At 62.9% G+C, this 17,117-nt stretch overlaps 1 protein-coding gene across 1 annotated transcript; it reads right to left on the bottom strand.

The window, feature by feature from the left end:
• Positions 1-152: 152 nt before the first annotated feature.
• NDUFA4L2 (NDUFA4 mitochondrial complex associated like 2) lies at positions 153-6,592 on the bottom strand. Its single transcript, XM_074853737.1, has 4 exons — positions 6,486-6,592; positions 2,449-2,537; positions 634-694; positions 153-409 (listed from the first exon to the last, which is right to left on the bottom strand). The coding sequence occupies exons 1-4, from the start codon at positions 6,540-6,542 to the stop codon at positions 353-355; spliced, it is 264 nt and encodes an 87-aa protein (XP_074709838.1). The 5' UTR covers positions 6,543-6,592; the 3' UTR covers positions 153-352.
• Positions 6,593-17,117: the final 10,525 nt, after the last annotated feature.

Genomic DNA, 17,117 nt, shown 5'->3' on the forward strand with positions numbered 1-17,117 from the left:
TCCTATGTTTATGGGCTTGGGAGCAGCACACATAATCTACTTCGCTGCCTCCCTGCCCCCAGTAATTTATTACTGGCCTTCCCGTTTCATGCAGGTGAGACACGGTGACAGCCTGTGCCCGGCAGGGTGGGGGGCGCTGGCCACAGCGGTCATACTGCTCCAGTGATGGGGTTTATTGTGGGGGGCACAGCCCCAGGGCTCGGGGGTGCTGGGGAAGCGGTCGGACCTGTGTGCGCAGTGGCTGTCGCAGAGCCAGGGGACAGGTGAGAGCCGGGGGGGCTGGTGGGGGCCGTGGCGGTGCTGCTGGGGTGTGGGTGCGCTCTCCCCTGCCCCAGCACATCCTGGGGTCAGCTCAGAAACTGGGACGGTCCTTCTTGAGGCTCTTGTAGTCGGTGGAAACTGCCAGAAACTGGAGAAGGGAGGGACATGAGAGGGGGTTGTGTCCCCTGTGGCCGTCGGTACAGCGCTCCCCTCCCCAAACCTGAGCACAAGGAGCTGGAGGGCTCATGCACCTCTGCCCCAGGGCTGATGCCACCTCTCCCCCTTCCCCCAGGAACACGCCATGTCTTGCTCTAAACGTGGCCGTTCCCCCACCCCAGAGTGTGCCAGGCCCCTGGTTCACCCAGTGCTCACTTTATACTGGTCCGTGGGGCTCAGCTTATTCCAGGGTTCAGGATTATTTTTTCGATCCCAGCTGCAAGGGGTGATGGGGCTGTCAGCACCTGTAAGGAAGATGGGGGAGACAGGTGCCGCCCCCCCCCCCCCATCTTACCCCTGCTAGGGCCCCCAGCCCTGGCTTTCCGCAGAAATAATCCCAGATGCCATCATACCCATGCTCCCCAGTTCTGCTGTGGTGGGCAGGCTGGGGGGCTCTGACCGGGTCCCTCCAAGCCCCCTGGGGTGAGGAGTGGGGTGGGGGGGGCAGGCCGGAGCATCCCTGCCCAGGCTTGTGCCACGGCCATGGTCTGACTCATCCAAACCACAACCTGGCTGCTGCCCCGGCGCAGGGCTGGCCGCAAGCCGCGTCGTCGGTCGTATGTGCAGCGGTGCACGTCTGCCTGCCCCCCCCCAGCCGGCTCCTCTGCACACACAGCCCTGCTGCTCCCACCCGGGGGACAAGCTGCCCTCTAGCCTCGGCTGCTCTGCCCCCCTTCCCTCTCCCAAAGGCCTCCCCAGCCCCCCGCAAGCCCCCAGCCTTCGCTCCCGGTTCGGCGGGGACACTGCTGCCCGCCTGCCGTGGGGGGCCCCGTGAGCAGCCCCGGGGCGCGCGGTGCTGGTGAGTGTGCAAGGCGGCTGCACGGGGCGGCCAGTGCTGGTCGGATGAAGCCTTCCCAAAGAGGACACGTCCCGTCTGGCCCCGGGAGGGGTTGTGGAAGGTCAGCAAAGCCGTGGGATGGGTCCCTGGAGAGAGCAGCTCATGTCTCCCCCTCTCCCGTTCCCCTGCAATCCGCTGGTGTTGGCCAAGAGCAGCATTTTCCATCTGGGAAGATGCGCCAGCGTGTGTGTGTGCGTGCACGTTGGGGGCTGGAGGGGGGGCTCTGCTGTAAATGCAGACCCCTGGAGCTGTTTAATAGCATTAATGTGCTGTGGAGATGCTGCTGTTGTTTTATCCCCCCCCCACACACACACGCACACCCCTGTGCTTCCACCATCAAAGACAAGGTGCCTGGATCTGCTAATTGCTGAGCTAAGTACCCTGGGCAGCTGGCGTCAAATTAAATCAATGAGCGTTTTACCGGGAGCAAACAAATATTAGATAGGCATTAGACAGCGTGGGGCTGCAGGGACCGTGGGCCACTGAGCTACAAGGGAAAAAGAAAAAACAGCCTCACGCGCCACAGCGTGCCTGTCTGTCCTGTGCCAATCCGTCCGCCCTCTGCTCCTCATCAATCCAGCCTCACACCTCGTCTCCCTCTCCCTTCTCTCCCTCTCCATTCATCCTTGCACACTGTTTTTATGTCTGTCCATCCCTCCCACCCTTCCTCTCTCCCCGTTCCTTCTTCAACCTTCCATCCCACTGGTTTCCCGTTCCTCTGTCAATCTATCCCTCCCCACAGTCTTTCCCTCTCTCGTCAGTCACATACTGCTTTTATCTGCTTCGTCATCCACCATCCATCCCGCTCCCTCTGCCGTCCCTGTAACCTCGCTGCGATTCTCTCCTGCCCGCCGCCGGGGTCACAGCAGCTGGTGCAGGGCCCAGAGCAGCAGGTTGAGGGGCCCTTGTTCCCCCCCACCCCCGAGCATGGAGAGGGCAGATGGGGCCCCCTCTTCCCTCACCCCCTCCAGGCACTGCAGCACCTGGGTTTGCCCCCCCCTTGCCACGAAGGTGTCAGAGTGTGTCGAGGCGCCTTGTGCACCTCAGCACCCACCCCCACCCCGGGGCGTCCGCCCCTCATCCCCTGGGCGCGGGGCAAGTGCCGGGGGGGCCCGGGGCCACCCCGCCCGTACCTGACGTCCGGGCTGTACAGGGCCAGCCTCAGCAGGTACAGGACAGCGCTGCCCAGGCCCACACTGATGAAGCCAATGAGGGGAATGAGCTGCAGAGAGAGAGAGAGAGAGAGAGAAATGAAAAATACCCCAATAAAATGAATATTTATCAGGCCGACTGGAGAGTGAAAGGGAGAGCTGACACACCGGGAGATTTACAGGGGAAATATGGCAGAGCAATCCTGTAGCTGGGCTGCAGTACACAGTGTAGCTGTCAGCTTGAGTGACTGAATTAAAAGAGGGAGAGAAAAATCGGCTCGTGTTGGAGAGGAATTGGATTTGGAATGAGAAATCACTTCCCCTCCACCTGCTGATGCCCGGCGCCGGCGCTGGCTGGTGCGGCCACGGGTGAGGGCCCAGGGGCCCCGTTCCTGGTGTGCGTGGTGCCCCCAGTCAACGGCTGAGCCCCAGCTAACGATTCCTCCGCAAGAGACTCAAGCCTGGGCAGGGTTTGGCCCCGAGCCCCGCGGCCCCGCTTGGGCAGGCTCTCTGCCCCCCTGCAGCTGCACCCCCTGGGCCCTTCACCCCTTCCCCACCATCTCCCGATGAAGCACGAGATGAGGAGGGTTCAGTTCATCTTCCCCTGTGCCCACAGAAGGGACGGACTGGGACGTTCTGGGGCCAGGCATCACGCAGGTGGCCGAGCAGCTGGGTCCAGAGCAGGTCCTGGGGACATGGTGACAGCACAGTGTGGGGGGGGCACTCAGGACCCCCCCCAGGAGCTGCCTCAGCCCCGCAGTGGACAGGAGGTCCCTTCGCCCCGCTCTGTGCACACAGGGGCTTTCATCGCGCCTTTGCAGGGTGACCAGCTCCATCTTCTCATCTCCACTCCCCCCCTCCACTCGCGCTGCCAATCCCCCAGTGCCCGGGGGGACGCGGCCTCAATTGGAGCTGAGATGAGGCTGCTTTGACCTCCCCCAAATTGCCGCGGCCCCCGTGCCGGGGAAGACGGTCTGAGCGTAATGAACCTCCCTCCAACCTGCGCCCCTGGGAAGGCAAACATGGCCGGCACCGCGCAGTGCCCATTAGCGCGAGTGGGGAGCGGGGGCCGGCGGAGCTGCGAGTGCCATGCGCGCCGCGCAGTTTGCGTTGCCAGCACCTGAGCGCCTTGGTTATATTTGTAGTTCTGCTTGGCAGCTTGAGCTCTTAGCAAGTGTCTCCGAACCCCCACCCGACCACCTACCGCATGGTGACTCAGTTTCCCCACTTGGATGAGACTGGGGGAGACATGACTCTAAAACATGAAGGAAAGGGTCTGTCCAAACCCCTCTGTTCTCTGCCAAGCACCTCCATGACCTGCACGGGGAGGTGGTTGACACCCAGGCAGTCAGATGTGTTCCCCTCCCAAGCGCTTCCTGCTCAGCCGTCAGTGCCTGGCTGGAGCCCCCCCATCCTCTCCCAGTGCCCCCATCACGGCCCAGCTCCTGCCCGGCAGCACCCGTGCCCAAGCCAAGCAGCGCTCTGCATCCGCGCCGGGTGATCAAACGCCCGGCAGATGCCAGCGCCAAGTCGGGAGGTCGGAGGCATCAGCAGATAATGATCTTTTGCTCCGTGTGCGGCTGGGTGCCAAGAGGATCTGGCAGTAGCCGCTACCCAACTGCGCTGGCTAATCAAGACGAACTCCACAGTGCTGGGAATTGCGGTGTCTGTTGGAGGAGATTCGGGGCGACGGGTTCGTCTCACCATCTGCTGCTGACACCTTCTGGGTAATTAATGCCTGGGAAGACTTAAGGGTAAGGGGGAGCTGGGGGACTGCTCATGCAGCAGGTGAGGGTCTCCAGAGCTTTAGGTGCAGGCAGCGGGGCCCGATCCATCCCAAGAGATGCACAGAAATAAACAAGATGTGCTGAGAGCTTGACCTTAAGCGTATGGAGAATTAAAATGCTGCTCGTGTGCGTGCAGCGTTTGCCCTTTAACCCTGATTGTGGGGACCTGCTGGGGCGAGGCAGATGCCATCCTGCTCCCCGGGACCCCTGTCTCTGCTGGCAGTGGGGCCAAGCCCCCCGGCCAGGCACGGCCGGTCCCTGCCGCAGGCTGACTGCAGCCCCAGCCACCACCCAGTCCTTCCAAGTGACCCAGCAGCGAGCCAGTGCCAGCTATGCCAGAGTGGGGATCCGGTCCCGTTCCTACCACTGCGGCTACAGCAACAGGAAGGAGAAAACAAACACGTGAAGGTGCTGGGTGAGGCGGGGGCCCCGTGCCTGGACCAGGTGGGATGAGTGCCTCACGCCAGCGTCCCCTCCAGCAGCAGGACCATGTGCCGAGGCGAGAGGATGGCGGGACACAGCGCCAGGCTCCGCCCAGTGCCCAAAAGGCGCCTGTTGAGCCGTGCAGCCCCTGGACTGCCACACCAGGCAGGTTCTTGTCCTTCTGCGCTTCACCACCACAGTGCTCCACCGGCATGCCTGGGACATTAATCACTGCCAGGCGGGCAGGCAGCCGGGCATGCTGCGGTGGGAGAATCTATTGCCAGGTGAAAGTGCTGATGTACCTGCCCAGTACGAGCTGCAGCTGATCACATGTAATGGATGACATGTCAAAAATTGCCCCAGCAACCTCTGCCGCCAGTAATCCCGCTTAACGGCGCTGGGCGCATGCCAGGCACGTCAGTGCAGGCACCCAGGACCAACCCCCCTTTACACGTACTGTTTGGGGGCTTCTCTGTGCTCCCCAAGTCATACACAGTCCTCTGTTTTCCAGCTGGGGAAACTGTGCCGGTCATGAACAGAAAAGACCCAAATCCCCCCATTCTCCACACAGAAACACGGAGCAGTTCTGTGAAGATAGCGCAGGAGCCCTGGCCTGTGCTGTCCATCGTCCGCTCTCTCCAAGGACAGGAAAAGCACCCAGGCACCCTGGCTGCCTGTGCCCACGGTGCTGGCAGCGTGCAGGCACCTGCCTTCCCCTGGAAGTGCCTCTTGCTCCAGCCCTGGACTCCGCTCCCCTGCCCGAGCCTGCCAGCGAGCCAGGCGTCGGACGCGCAGCCATGGCTCATCATCCTTTCCAGCCTGGCTGCTCTACCCGCCCCAAACCCAACTGCCAACAGCTTACGTGACTTTCAGCCCGGCGCTTGCAGCTCGTAAACCCTCCCCAGGCCACCAGCTCCTGCCAGGTCTCTAGGAAGGGCACTGGGCAGCCGGGATGGGGACAGGGATGGGGATGGGAGGGGGACTGGGGACCTTCTGACAAGGGCCAGGTCTCTGCTGCAGGAGGGGATCCAGCCCGGCAGCAAGAGGCCCATCCTGGCAAGGCGGGGGCACTGGCCCGGCTGCCGCTGTCTCAGGGGGTCTGTGGTTGATGAGGGTTTAAGCATCTTTGTACACAAAACCATCAGCTTGAAATTTTGATGGCAGGGGACAGGGACAGATCTGAGCTGGAAGGATGGGAGTTGGCACTTCAAACCCGGGACTGCCAAGGTGAGTGGGGAGGGGGCTTGATTTCCACTCCCCCACCCTCCAAGATTCCCCCCGGAGCAGGTTGTAGCATGGGGGGAGGACATGGAGCAGCACCCTGCACCAGCTGCCACAGGCGTGTCTGTCAGGGTAAGTAAGGGTCGATGTGCCCAAAGCCCAGCCCGGCTCAGAGAAGGAGCCCTGGCCCCTCGGCGGCACTGGACGGAGGGAGCGGGTCAGCAGGGTGGTCCCACCTCTCCTCACTGAAGGAGGGCTGGGGACCGCCAGGACCGCCCGGCTTAGCTGGAGGATGCTGTGAGAGCCAGGAGGATGGTATGAAGGGGAAGCTGGCGAGCAGGGACAGGCTGGGAAGGCGTGGGGAGGGCAGAGCATCTGGACCGGGAGGCTGGGAAGGGGTTTGGGGAGTGGAAGAGGGAGCTGGCGAAGAGCACAAAGGGCAGAGGAGGGCAGGAGGAATGGGGAGGGTGGGAAGGAGGGACAGGGGCTGCGGGAGGTCCCTGGGAAGAGGAGAGGGGCAGAGGGATGCAGAAGGATGGGGAGGAACTGGGGGGGATCCCTGGCAAGAGAGGGTGTAGGGGGACTCACTCCGGGGTGCCGCTTGACGTGCCGGGAGAACATGGCTCCGAGCAGGGGGCCCTTCATGGCGAGGGTGTGGGGAAGGTCCGGCTGCGACGGCAGGTCCCCGAGTGCCGTCCGAGGACGAAGGGTGGGCAGGACACGCGAGGGAGGCGTCTGCAGCAGGGCTGGGAGGGACGGGGCGGGACAGGATGGGGATCCCGGCCCAGGGACACTGCAAGCTGGGAGAGGGAGGCTGAGGATCAGGTCCTGAACCCCAGCTGCACCCTGCCCCTCCCATAGTGAGTCCCGATCACTGGGGTAAGGACCAGCTTTGGGTTTGGGTGCCTGAGCTCCCCTCATGCTGCTGCACCCCAGACCGCATTCCTGCCTCAGTGTCTCTCTCCATACAAGGGGCCGGTCCCTTCCCTCCACATGCGAATCCTTCACAGGGTGCTCTGCACCTTCCTGCCAGGGCGAACTATGAGTCGTGTGATTTGTTATGACAACTTCACCGATGTTTGCTGCCTCCCCTCAGCGCCCCCCTCCACCCTCCCATTTATGATAAATGATATAACACCCAATTTACATTTAGCAATGCAAATCTCCCTGGCAGTAACAGATGCTGCTGTGCATATGGAAACCAGCTATTTGTATCCACTGGCTCTTAACAAAAGACTGGGGAGATGGACGGAGTGGGCAGCCGACAGCAGCAGGCTGGAACTGAGCAGGGACTGGGCCTCCCCGGCCCTCGCCAAGGCGGGGCTGGTCATGTCCTGGCAGTGGCAGGAGCCAGCGCAGCCCACGTCTGGCGGCAGAGCACGGTGGTGTGGTGCACGATGGCGGCAGCGTCACCCGCCTGACAAGCACAGGCCAGTCCCCTTCCACTGAGGGCTGGCGGCCAAAAGCCGGTGCCCCCCCGGAGACCAGCCTTTGCTCATGTGAGTGCACACACGTGTGCACAGGGAGACAACATACACGCTGACACGGCAGCAGGCGCTTGCACAGGAACACCCCTGCGCCTGTGTGCACGCACACAAGAGCTCTGGCAATTCTTTCTACCGCTGACCTGTAAGCCCCCCGCTTTGCAGTTTTGGCTTGGGGCACCCCAGGGAGTCTCCGCTCTCCCACACCCCCCCAGACCCCCACTGCTGCCCCCCCAGCCCAGCAGTCCGGCCGCCCTCCCCACCCCAGCACCCTCCACCCAGCACAGCACAGCCCTGTCAGTGCCTCTCCACCCGAACCTCATTTCTTTCAGCAAAGTATAAAAGGACAAAGGGGAGAAACTTCTTTGGAGTGTGTGGAAATAAATAAACAAGACCTGAATTTCAGCCAGCAGCGCCGTGTTGAGGCCTTTGTTGATATAATTAGAGTTTTGAAATGGGATTGATTAAGTGCCACTCCCCAAGACAGAGTGCATCCTGCCCTCAGCACAGGCACGCGCGTGTCCTTTGCCGCGTTCTCTGCCAGCGGCTGCTGCGGCCCGGGGACAGTAGCGCGGGGCTGCGGGGGTGGGCTCACGGCAGAGGTGTGCGGGAGGAGGCCACGGGTAAGAGGGGGGACTTGTGCAGTGCCACATCCCCTTCGGAGCACCAAAGCACTGAGCAGGGATCCCACGGGCGCGTCCAGCAGCACCGGGAGCCGGGGATGTCCCGGTGCCACCGCAGCCAGCTCTGCTTCGGAGCGCCCTGCCCTGCTCCCGGCTCCCTGCGGACCAGCCCTGGCCTTCCCCTGGAGATGCAGCGGGATTCCCTGCCCACAGAGCCCAGCTGCCTCCGTGCTCATTAATGACTGTAATTAAGAGGTAGTTTAATTCTGTGCCGTGCTTGCCTCTTCTGTGGCGATTACAGCGTGTGCCCCGCTGCTCCCGAGCCCTCCTGGGTGCGCTGTGGCTGCTCCAGCGCTGCCCACCCCCTGCCAGAGGGGGACACAACCAACACCAGTGAAGAGACGCTGCCGCAGCTGCTTCTCCTTCATGGCTGCCCCTGCCTGGCCCCGCACAGAGCTGGGGGGGTCGGTGCTCCTGGGGAGGAACAAGACGGCCCACAGGTACTTCCTGGAGAGAAAAGAATTAGAGCAGCGGCCCTCGGGAAGCGCACACGTGCATGGACACTCACCTGCAAACGCAGCGCTACAGGGAGGTGCGCACACAGGCAGCCCCACGCTCACACGCGCGTGCACAGACACAGCCCTGCCCGCACGACCACACACACACACGTGCACAGACACCCTGCGCACACACACGTACACACACGTGCACACACACACGTACACACACATGTGCAGACACACATGTACACACATGTGCACACACACGTACACACACATATACACACACATATGTACACACACGTACACACGCGCGCACACACACGCCCCAGCAGATGCACGTGGACACACACGCCTTTACAAGCAGACACAGGCTTGCACACGTGCATGCACACAAACACGTGTGTCTAGGTGCACACTCAGGCGCGTGCCCACACGTCTGGGCAGCTCCCCGCACACAAGGGCTGTGGGGAGCTGCAAAGACAAATGGGGCGGGGGGGCTGGAGAGAGCCGCTGGGCCTTGGTGTCTCCACGCGCAGCTGCTGTGGCGGGTTATTTTACAACCACTCCAAAAATATTATTCAAGATGAAGGAGAATCACGGCTGCTGCAAGCGAGCGCAGGGCCGTCGCGGGGAATTTATCATTCCGAATTGGGTGCCCCCCCCCCCCCCCCAATGCCGCGGTGATGAAGTGCTTCATTAATGGGAGATGCTGCGGCTTGGGGCTGAACGTGCCTGCACCTGAGCACGCTGTTTCCTCTGGCTCCCAGCCCTGGCACTCAGCCCCCCGTCCCCATGCAGCTCCCCCAGTCCCCCAACCACTCTCCCCACTCCACACAGCCCCTGGGGCCGCTGCCCCGCAGTTCACAGCCTCCCCACAGCCTCCCTGGCCCCACAGTGGGCACCCACTGGTTGCGCCACCCCCCCAGCCCTGGAAGGAGCCACTGCAAACCCTCCTCTGATGGTGACACGGGGTCATCCCTTGCTGCTAACGGGGAACCTTTCCTTCGTTAAGGCTCTGCTCATGCTAAAGCTGTAAATCTCACCGGCTTTTGGCGGGGCGCAATGGAAACCGTCGTAAAAAATTCATACCAACTAAAGCAAACAAACAATAAACAAACAGCCAATAATTAAATGGTGAATTAACGGGATATATTTCACAGCCCCACAGAGCCGCGCTGCAGGATGAGCTCCAGCATGGGGCGAAGGGGCTGGATCCTGAGGGGGGGGACCGGGGCTGGGACCCCTCGCCCGGGCCCCAGCAGAGCCGCGCCGGAGGGCGCGAGGGGCCCCGCGGGGGGCTGGTGAGGCTGGGCAGCACCAGCAGCCCCATGAAGAGACACACCGGCACTATCATGACATGTCACGGTGACTTGCACAGACACATAATGGTGGCACGACCATGGCCCTTACTCCCTGCCAGACCACCATGAGCACACAGCGCTGGGATTGTCCCACATCCCTTCACTTTGAGCTGTGATGTCATGCCCACCCCATGATGTCACTGATCTCTATGACAGCACAGGTGCCTCCTTGCTTCTGCCCTGGCCACAATGTGCCTCTGCGCACGCTTGCCTGCCAGCACCCTGGCACATCCATCACAGAGCACGGGCACATGTCATTTGTAACTGGCACCTTCATTTAAAGGGCTATTATCATCCTAATTCCCCCCATTAATCATGGGGCGCTGTGTGATGAGCACCAGGAGAGCCACTCTCTGACCCACAGCTGCTGCAGGATGGGAGGGAACACCCCAGCCCGACACCCCGAGACTCTGACACCCCCGGTGGCGCTGTAAAGTGTGGACAAGCTGACCCCCCTCCCCTGTCCCCGCCAGCCCAGGGACCCAGTGCCACTCGCTCTCCCTTGGCCTTTTCTGGCCCCAGAGCCGCCAGCCTGGGCAGCGCCCGGGTGCCGGGAAGGGGGGGGGGTGGGGGGGTGGTGTCCCCCCCGTAGCCACCACAGAGGGTGGGGGCTGCAGGGCAGGAGCCCTGGCGAGGGGTTGGGGGGACGGGGGGGGAACGGGGGTGTCAGCTCTTCCATGGGTCGCACCAGGAGGCATTTCCTGGAACCGACCCCACAATTAACCACCGACTTGGCCCCGTCCCGCAATATTGATTTTTTTTTCTATAATTCTCTGAAGAAAAGCCCAAGCGCAGAGCTGCGATTTCCAAAGCCTGTTTTATAAATAACCGGGGTCACCAGCTGCCAATTGCTGTAATGCTGCCTTGATACAATTTAATAAACATAATAGGCTCTTCCTTCATTGTGACAGAGACACTGGTGGGGACGGAGAGCGCCGAGCAGGGGAACACGCGGCTGGGACACGAGTGCACATGGCCGAGACACACGCACACGGCTGGGACACGCGTGCACATGGCTGGGACACGCGTGTACGGGGCTGTCACGCAGGAACACCCCCCCCGCGGGGGCCGCGCGTGCTCGTGGCCGGGCAGCGCCCACCCCCGCCCCTGGCCGCCCTCCCGCGTGGGGCCGCCCCGGGGCCTCCGGGAGTCCTGGGGCGCCCTCTCGTGGCCGCGGCGGGGACCGGGGTCGGGGGACGCCACAGCCCGCGGGGCCGCTGCAGAACCGCTCTGGTCCCTGCGGGCCGGCCCGGCCGAAGCCTCGACCCCCGCCCAAAGGAGCCTCGACCCCTCCCAGGGAGGCACCCGCGAGCTCGGGCACCCGCCAGAGCCCCGCGGCTCCCGACTGGGAGGGGGGACTTGGGGGCTGGGGAGCAGCCTCGGCACCAGGCTGCGGGTCCCATCTCCCCCAGCCCGGGGCCCTGTGCTCAGCCCCCGGCAGCCGCCCCCTCGCCAGCTCCCCATCTGCCACCCCCAGACCTGCTGACTGATGCCAGAGACTCCAAAATCAATTCCTATCCCCGCCAGGACATGGCGAGAAGGCGACAAATCACGGCTGCTGCTCCGCAGCCCCAGCGCCTCATTTTTCTTGCTGAACTCCATAATAAGAAATCAATGGCAGACGCTGCTCTCCTGATGCATCTCCCCTGGGACAGGCAGCGGCAGGTCCTCGCGCTCCACCCCCAGCCACCCCAGCTCTCGGGCCCTGCTCTGGTGGGGGGGCTCATGCTTCAGGGCAGCCCCCTTCTAGCCTGCAGACCCTCCCCGGCTCCCAGAGGATCCTCAGTTCCACGCAGCCCGGCCGCAGGTATGCTCAGCCCCTCGCTGTCGCACGGGGCCAGGCTGCTTCCCGCCCGCAGCGCAGACCCCCCCTGCCCCGGCCAGCAGCGCCAGCTGGTCCCATCCTGCTGCAGCCTCCGAGGTGGCTGGGGGGGCCCGGTGGGCCCAAACGGGTCCCTGCAACGTCGCGGGCGGGCCCCATACCCAGCATGGAGCAGAGCGGGGTGTGAGGCCCCCAGCAGGCTCCTCGCCCAGACCCGCAGCACCAAAGGGACGGGGCGCACGGGTGGGAAGGACCCAGCGTCCTGCGGGTGCAGACCCGGGGGGCACAGAGCCGCTGTCACGCGGCGGCTCCAGCAGCTGCAGAAGGGCCTGGGCTGGGGAGAGCCGCTCCAATTAGCTGTAATCGTGCTTCCCCGCAGTGCCTGACACCGAAAAACCTACATAATTACCAGCAGCGACAGGGAAGGCAGGACCATGCGCTCATGCTTAATTGAGTGTTTACAGCCCTATGGGGGGGGGGGGGGGGCAACAACAGTTCTACAGAAAAGCAACACCCCCACCCCAGCCAGAGAAGACACAGGGGAGGGGGGGGAAGAGTACAGCCCCCTCCCTTTGCTCTGTCCTCGCTGTCCTCCCCAGGGTGTCCCCGTCCCTGTCCCCAGGTAGACAGGACAGGTAGCCCCTGCCACCACCACCACCAGCAGCCCTTGAGCTTCTGGTTGACTTGCAAATGCAGCCGCAGGAGCTGGAGGTCTTGCTCCTGTCAGCCGGTCTGAAATCCCTGGGGCCAGCTGGGAGGGGTCCACCACATCCAGACGTGCCCTGGGGGTGGTGATGGGGCACGGGGACAAACCTGCCCAAGGTCTGGGTCCTCGTGCCTGGTGGGGAGACACGATCCCAGAGGGATGGGCAGGTTTTGGGTCTGGAAGGATCACACCAAGGAGGGGTGCTGTGTGAAGAAGTGACAGGCACCAGACTCCATCCTGTGGCCAACACCAACGGGCCCACACTGTGCCACCCTCAGCCTTGGCGGACAGAGCGCCTGCCCAGCTGTTTGCTCCTTGTTAATTTTTCATGAGCACGATGATAATTCTGCTCACCGCATTGTCACGGGCCCCATAACAATGAGCCACGGTGCTACCCCCGGGCCAGGCAGCACCCGTGTCGGGAGAGAGCCGGGGCCAGAGGTCTCCAAAGAGGGCACAGCCAGGGCTCGCTCCCCTCCACCCGTTCCCTGGTGGGCCCCCGCCTCCAGAATGAGAATGTGCTCCCGCATGTGCTCCTGCGCGGTGTGCACAGGGGAACACACGCACGGGGTGTGCACAGGGGAACACACGCACGGGGGGTGCACGGGGGAACACACGTACCAACACGCAGGGGAGGAATAGGCTTGCAGGGACACAGAGACTCCTGTGGAAACACAGGCACAGAGATGGGTGCGCGGAGGCACGTGAATAGAAGTACACGCGTGTGCACATGACACACCTGCCCCCACAGCAACCTGACGGCCTGGGAGCTTTGCAGCATCTCCCACCCTGGAGGTGCCAGAGCCAGTGTCTTCCCCACCCTTCGCTCTCTTCCTGCTGTGTCCAGAAACAACCTGCGGGATGGGGCAATGGGGTCAGAAAAGTGCTGTTTTCTGTATCCCACAATCAGGGACACCCAGGGGTGGGGGGCAGGGGGTAGACCCACGTCCCTGTGCCACCCAGGAAGGGCAGAACCCAGGCGTCCAAGCCCAGTCCCGGCAGACGCTCCCTGGCAGCCCCAGGGCTCTACAGCTCGGCCACGCCACGGCAAGGGGGCAGGGGGTGCTGAGCAAGGGCCCCCAAAACAGGGCTGGGGAGGGAGAGGTGAGGGCCAGACAGCTTTCTGCCACACCACGTCCTGCCCTCCCGGACATCTGCCACCTTCCGATCTGCCCAACTAGAATCACTAATTCCAGTAAACCCAGGCTAGATTAATTTTCATTTCCCCATGCAAATCAGTGCTAATTAGGATGGATTTAGTTCACATCACAGGGGCTGTGGGGACAGACGCTGCACACGGTCATCACTCCCCAGCCAGACTTTGGGGTGTTTCATCCTCGGTTAATGATTTGGGAGGGTGGGCCCCACAGTCTGGAGGTCAGGAGCCAGGGTGGGGCAGCAGGTAGAGTGGGGATTGCTCCGAAACGCCTGGTCCCTCTGCAACGCCCAGGCCCCGCGCAGGATCACTGTGGTTGCCGGCCCCTCCCTCACCCCTCACTGGGCCCCCCCCCCCCGTGCTGGAGCCAAATCTGCCCCTCCCAGACCTCGCCTCCGAGAATTTAGCGCTGCCCCGGATTAACGCTCCCCTTGATTAACGCTCCCCTTGATTAACGCCCATGGGGGATATTGCTGGACCACAGAGGTAACGAACAAAGCTGAGGGGGCAAACACGGGTGCCAGGGAGAGGGGGGATCTCACTACCCAGGGACTTGGGCCCTTTGGGGGCTGGAGCAAGGAGCAAGGGGGCTGGAGCGAGGAGCTGCTGGTTTGCACAGCTCAGAGCGAGGCAGCGACAGGCTGTGGCGGGGGGGTCCCCGGGGGCCCCTCTTCACCATCAGCCTTTAAAATGCAGATGGAGGTCTGGTCTGGAGGCTGCGTTGCCGTGCGCTGGAGACCGCGGTGGTCCCAGGGCTGGCCCAGCTGGGATAGGCCAGCAGCACCGAGCAGGATGCGACCATTCCCAGACGCCTGGGGTCTGCCCTGCTCTGTGGTGGGGCAGGTGACAGCACAGCCCCCCCCAGCTCTTTCAGATTCTGCCTGTGCCACCTCCTTTGCCAAATATTTAACTAATTAATGCTGCCCGCGGGCTCCTGTTTACGCGGCTTGTTGTCGAGCCAAGAAGGACTTCTGGCTGCCTCACAGCAAAGACAGTGCAAACTGCAGACGGGACCCCCCAGGCACAAAGCTGAACCCCCCCAGAAGGGCTGGGGCACCTGGGCTCTCCCCACTGCTGCCCGCGGCACACGACTGAGCCCCCCAGCACTGGCACCCTGTGCACAGCCCTGCACGCCCTCCACGCCCAGCGCTGCACGGCCCACAGCTGAGACCAGCCCTGTCCCACGAGCACCACACAGCCCCCAGGACCTGGGGGACATGCACGCTGCTCTGCCGGTGGCTTGGCCCTGGGAGAGGCCCCCCCCTCCGCTTCTGTGGGTGGGACAGACACCAGCACCGCCCCCCCGTGTCAGGCCTTCATGCCCTGGCTGCAGCGCCCTTTGCCCGTGGCTCTGCTGCCCCCTGAAATCTGGCTTTCTTGGTGCCTCTCACTTCCACCCCACTGCTCAAGGGCCCGCCCATGCATCCCTGAGCAACACTGTTCCTCCTCTGCAGCACCAGAGAGGCCTAGAGCAGGGGCAGGAGGAGGGAGGGCACTGCCCAGCTGCCCACCCCCCATCTTTGGCTGCGTGAGTTGGCTGTTCACAGCACTGGAAGGTCGGGTATGCCAGTCCCTGGGTGGGGGAAGGCAATGCAGATGGCCCCTGTGCGGCTCCGTGTCTCCCAGGGGTGCAGCCTGGAGGTGGGGACAGCCCCAGAGGCAGGATGCTAGTCCCATTGGCTCTCACTGAGCTGCGTGGGTGCCAGAGCAAGATCCCGCAGTCCCAGCCCCGCCAGCTGTGCCCAGGGACAGAGAGAAGCAGGGGCTGAGCTGGGGGCTGTGGAGGGTACTGTGCTCTGCCAGGCCATGGGGGACCTGCAGCACGGCTCAGGGACTAGGCAGGCTGTGAGGCCAGAGACAGTGTGACAAACAGCCAGAGGCAGTGCCTGCCTCCTGCCCTCATTAAATCCCCCCTAACGAGCTCAGCACTGAGCCCTGGGGCCCCGCTGGACCCAGAGCTGGTCATTACTGCTGACAAGGACCTGTCAAAGTGGAAGGTGTGGTGTGTGTGCCCCCCCATGCACAGCACAGCCAGTGGGGCACACGGCAGGGGGGGCACCACAGAGCTGGGGACACCGACCCCCAAACCTTGCCAGCTCTCCTCGGGCCCTTCCCTCCAAGCCAAGCAGGAAGGTCAGTGTGCCCCCCTCCGGGTGCCAGTGCAGGACAGGCCCCCTCTCCTTGCCCACGCTGCTGCTTGGGGATGGGGTGAGACTCAGGGCACAGGGAGCTCTGTGTGGACCCTGAGGCTCCACTCGCAGCACTGCTGAGGCTGAAGGGAGACCAGGGAAGGAAGGAAGGGGCACAAGGAGAGACGGCAGGGAGCCCCGGGCAGAGAGGCATTGGGCCAGGTGGGAGACAGCGATGGCAGGGCACTGACCAGGGTGGAAGGAAGCTCTGGACAGGAGGGCAGGGCTGTGGGACAGGACTGCTGCCGAGCCCTGGATTTTCCCCTCCAAGCTCCTCTCCCAGGACATGCCTGGAGCAGGAGAGATGGAGGCTGATGACGAGCACAGCCCCCCCCTTCCCCCCCCCCCCGAATCCCCGAGCAGAGCTGCTCCTTCCTGGGAGCATCCTGGCACAGATAAGGAGCCCCAGCGATCTCCAGGGCACATTTAATCTGGGACAGGACAGTTATTGGATAAATACCATGAATATGTAAATTGCATTTATGCTGATTTATGGCTGGGGGGGCAGGTGGGGAGCAGAGACGGTTTAGTTTAGTTTAATGCATTTATTTCCCTGCCCTGAGATGAAGAACAATCTCCCAGCACTGCATCTGCTAAGCCAGAGATGATTCGAGCAGCGCCACGCAAACGGGAGCAGCCCGGGGCCTCACCTGGGGGGAACAAAAGGTGGGCAGGCCGTGGGGTGCAGCACCCAGACATCTTCACCTCCACGGCACTCCCTAGGGCTCACTTCATGTGTGCAGGAGGCAGGTGCCCCCATCCCCTCCATGCCAGCACCACTCTCCTGGGATGATGTATGGATCCAGCACAGGACCAGTGGTATTTCAATTAATTTCTGGGCCTTGCAAAGACTCCTGACCTTTCACAAGATGCAGAGAAAAATTGAGGTGATTAATCTGGCAGGTCAGGGTGGCTCCTCCACTCTGACATTCCCTATGTGTTACACGCGCTGGGGTGAGAGGCAGACCCCTTTGCATAAACCAGCTGCAGAGGATTTAGCAGGGAGATGCTAGGCTGTGGGCACCAGAAATGGGAAAAACATGAGCAAAACCAAACCCTAAACTTCTGCTCAGCAGCCATACTGGTGGGTGCACATCAGAGTGCCTCTGGAGCACATGCAGCCGTGCCCCTGCCGGGAGGTGTGGCCCTCCTGGCTGCAGAGGCAGGCACAACCACCCAGCAGAGCCCATCCTCCCCCACGCAGCAGGGCCGTGGCACTCTCAACTCTTTGCTCATCGGGTTCAGATGGCTCTTGCCCCTCAGTTGCCACGTAGCTGCACCCCCCCGGGGAAGGAGGAGGGCAGCAGGGGACTGGGCTGCACCTGGCTGGAGAGGCTGTGCGGAGCACCTGGGCAGCCAGGATGCACATGGTGGAG

The sequence above is a fragment of the Strix uralensis genome, chromosome 33 (assembly GCF_047716275.1).
Source record: "Strix uralensis isolate ZFMK-TIS-50842 chromosome 33, bStrUra1, whole genome shotgun sequence".
NCBI lineage: Eukaryota > Metazoa > Chordata > Aves > Strigiformes > Strigidae > Strix > Strix uralensis.

Bases quoted from the DNA above. Each gene is read 5' to 3' on its own strand.
- NDUFA4L2 (XM_074853737.1), bottom strand. From the start codon at position 6,542: ATGAAGGGCCCCCTGCTCGGAGCCATGTTCTCCCGGCACGTCAAGCGG. The intron at 695-2,448 runs GTACGGGCGGGG...CACCCCTTGCAG, and splicing joins CTGTACAGCCCGGACGTCAG to CTGGGATCGAAAAAATAATC. The intron at 410-633 runs GTGAGCACTGGG...TCCCTTCTCCAG, and splicing joins GCCCCACGGACCAGTATAAA to TTTCTGGCAGTTTCCACCGA.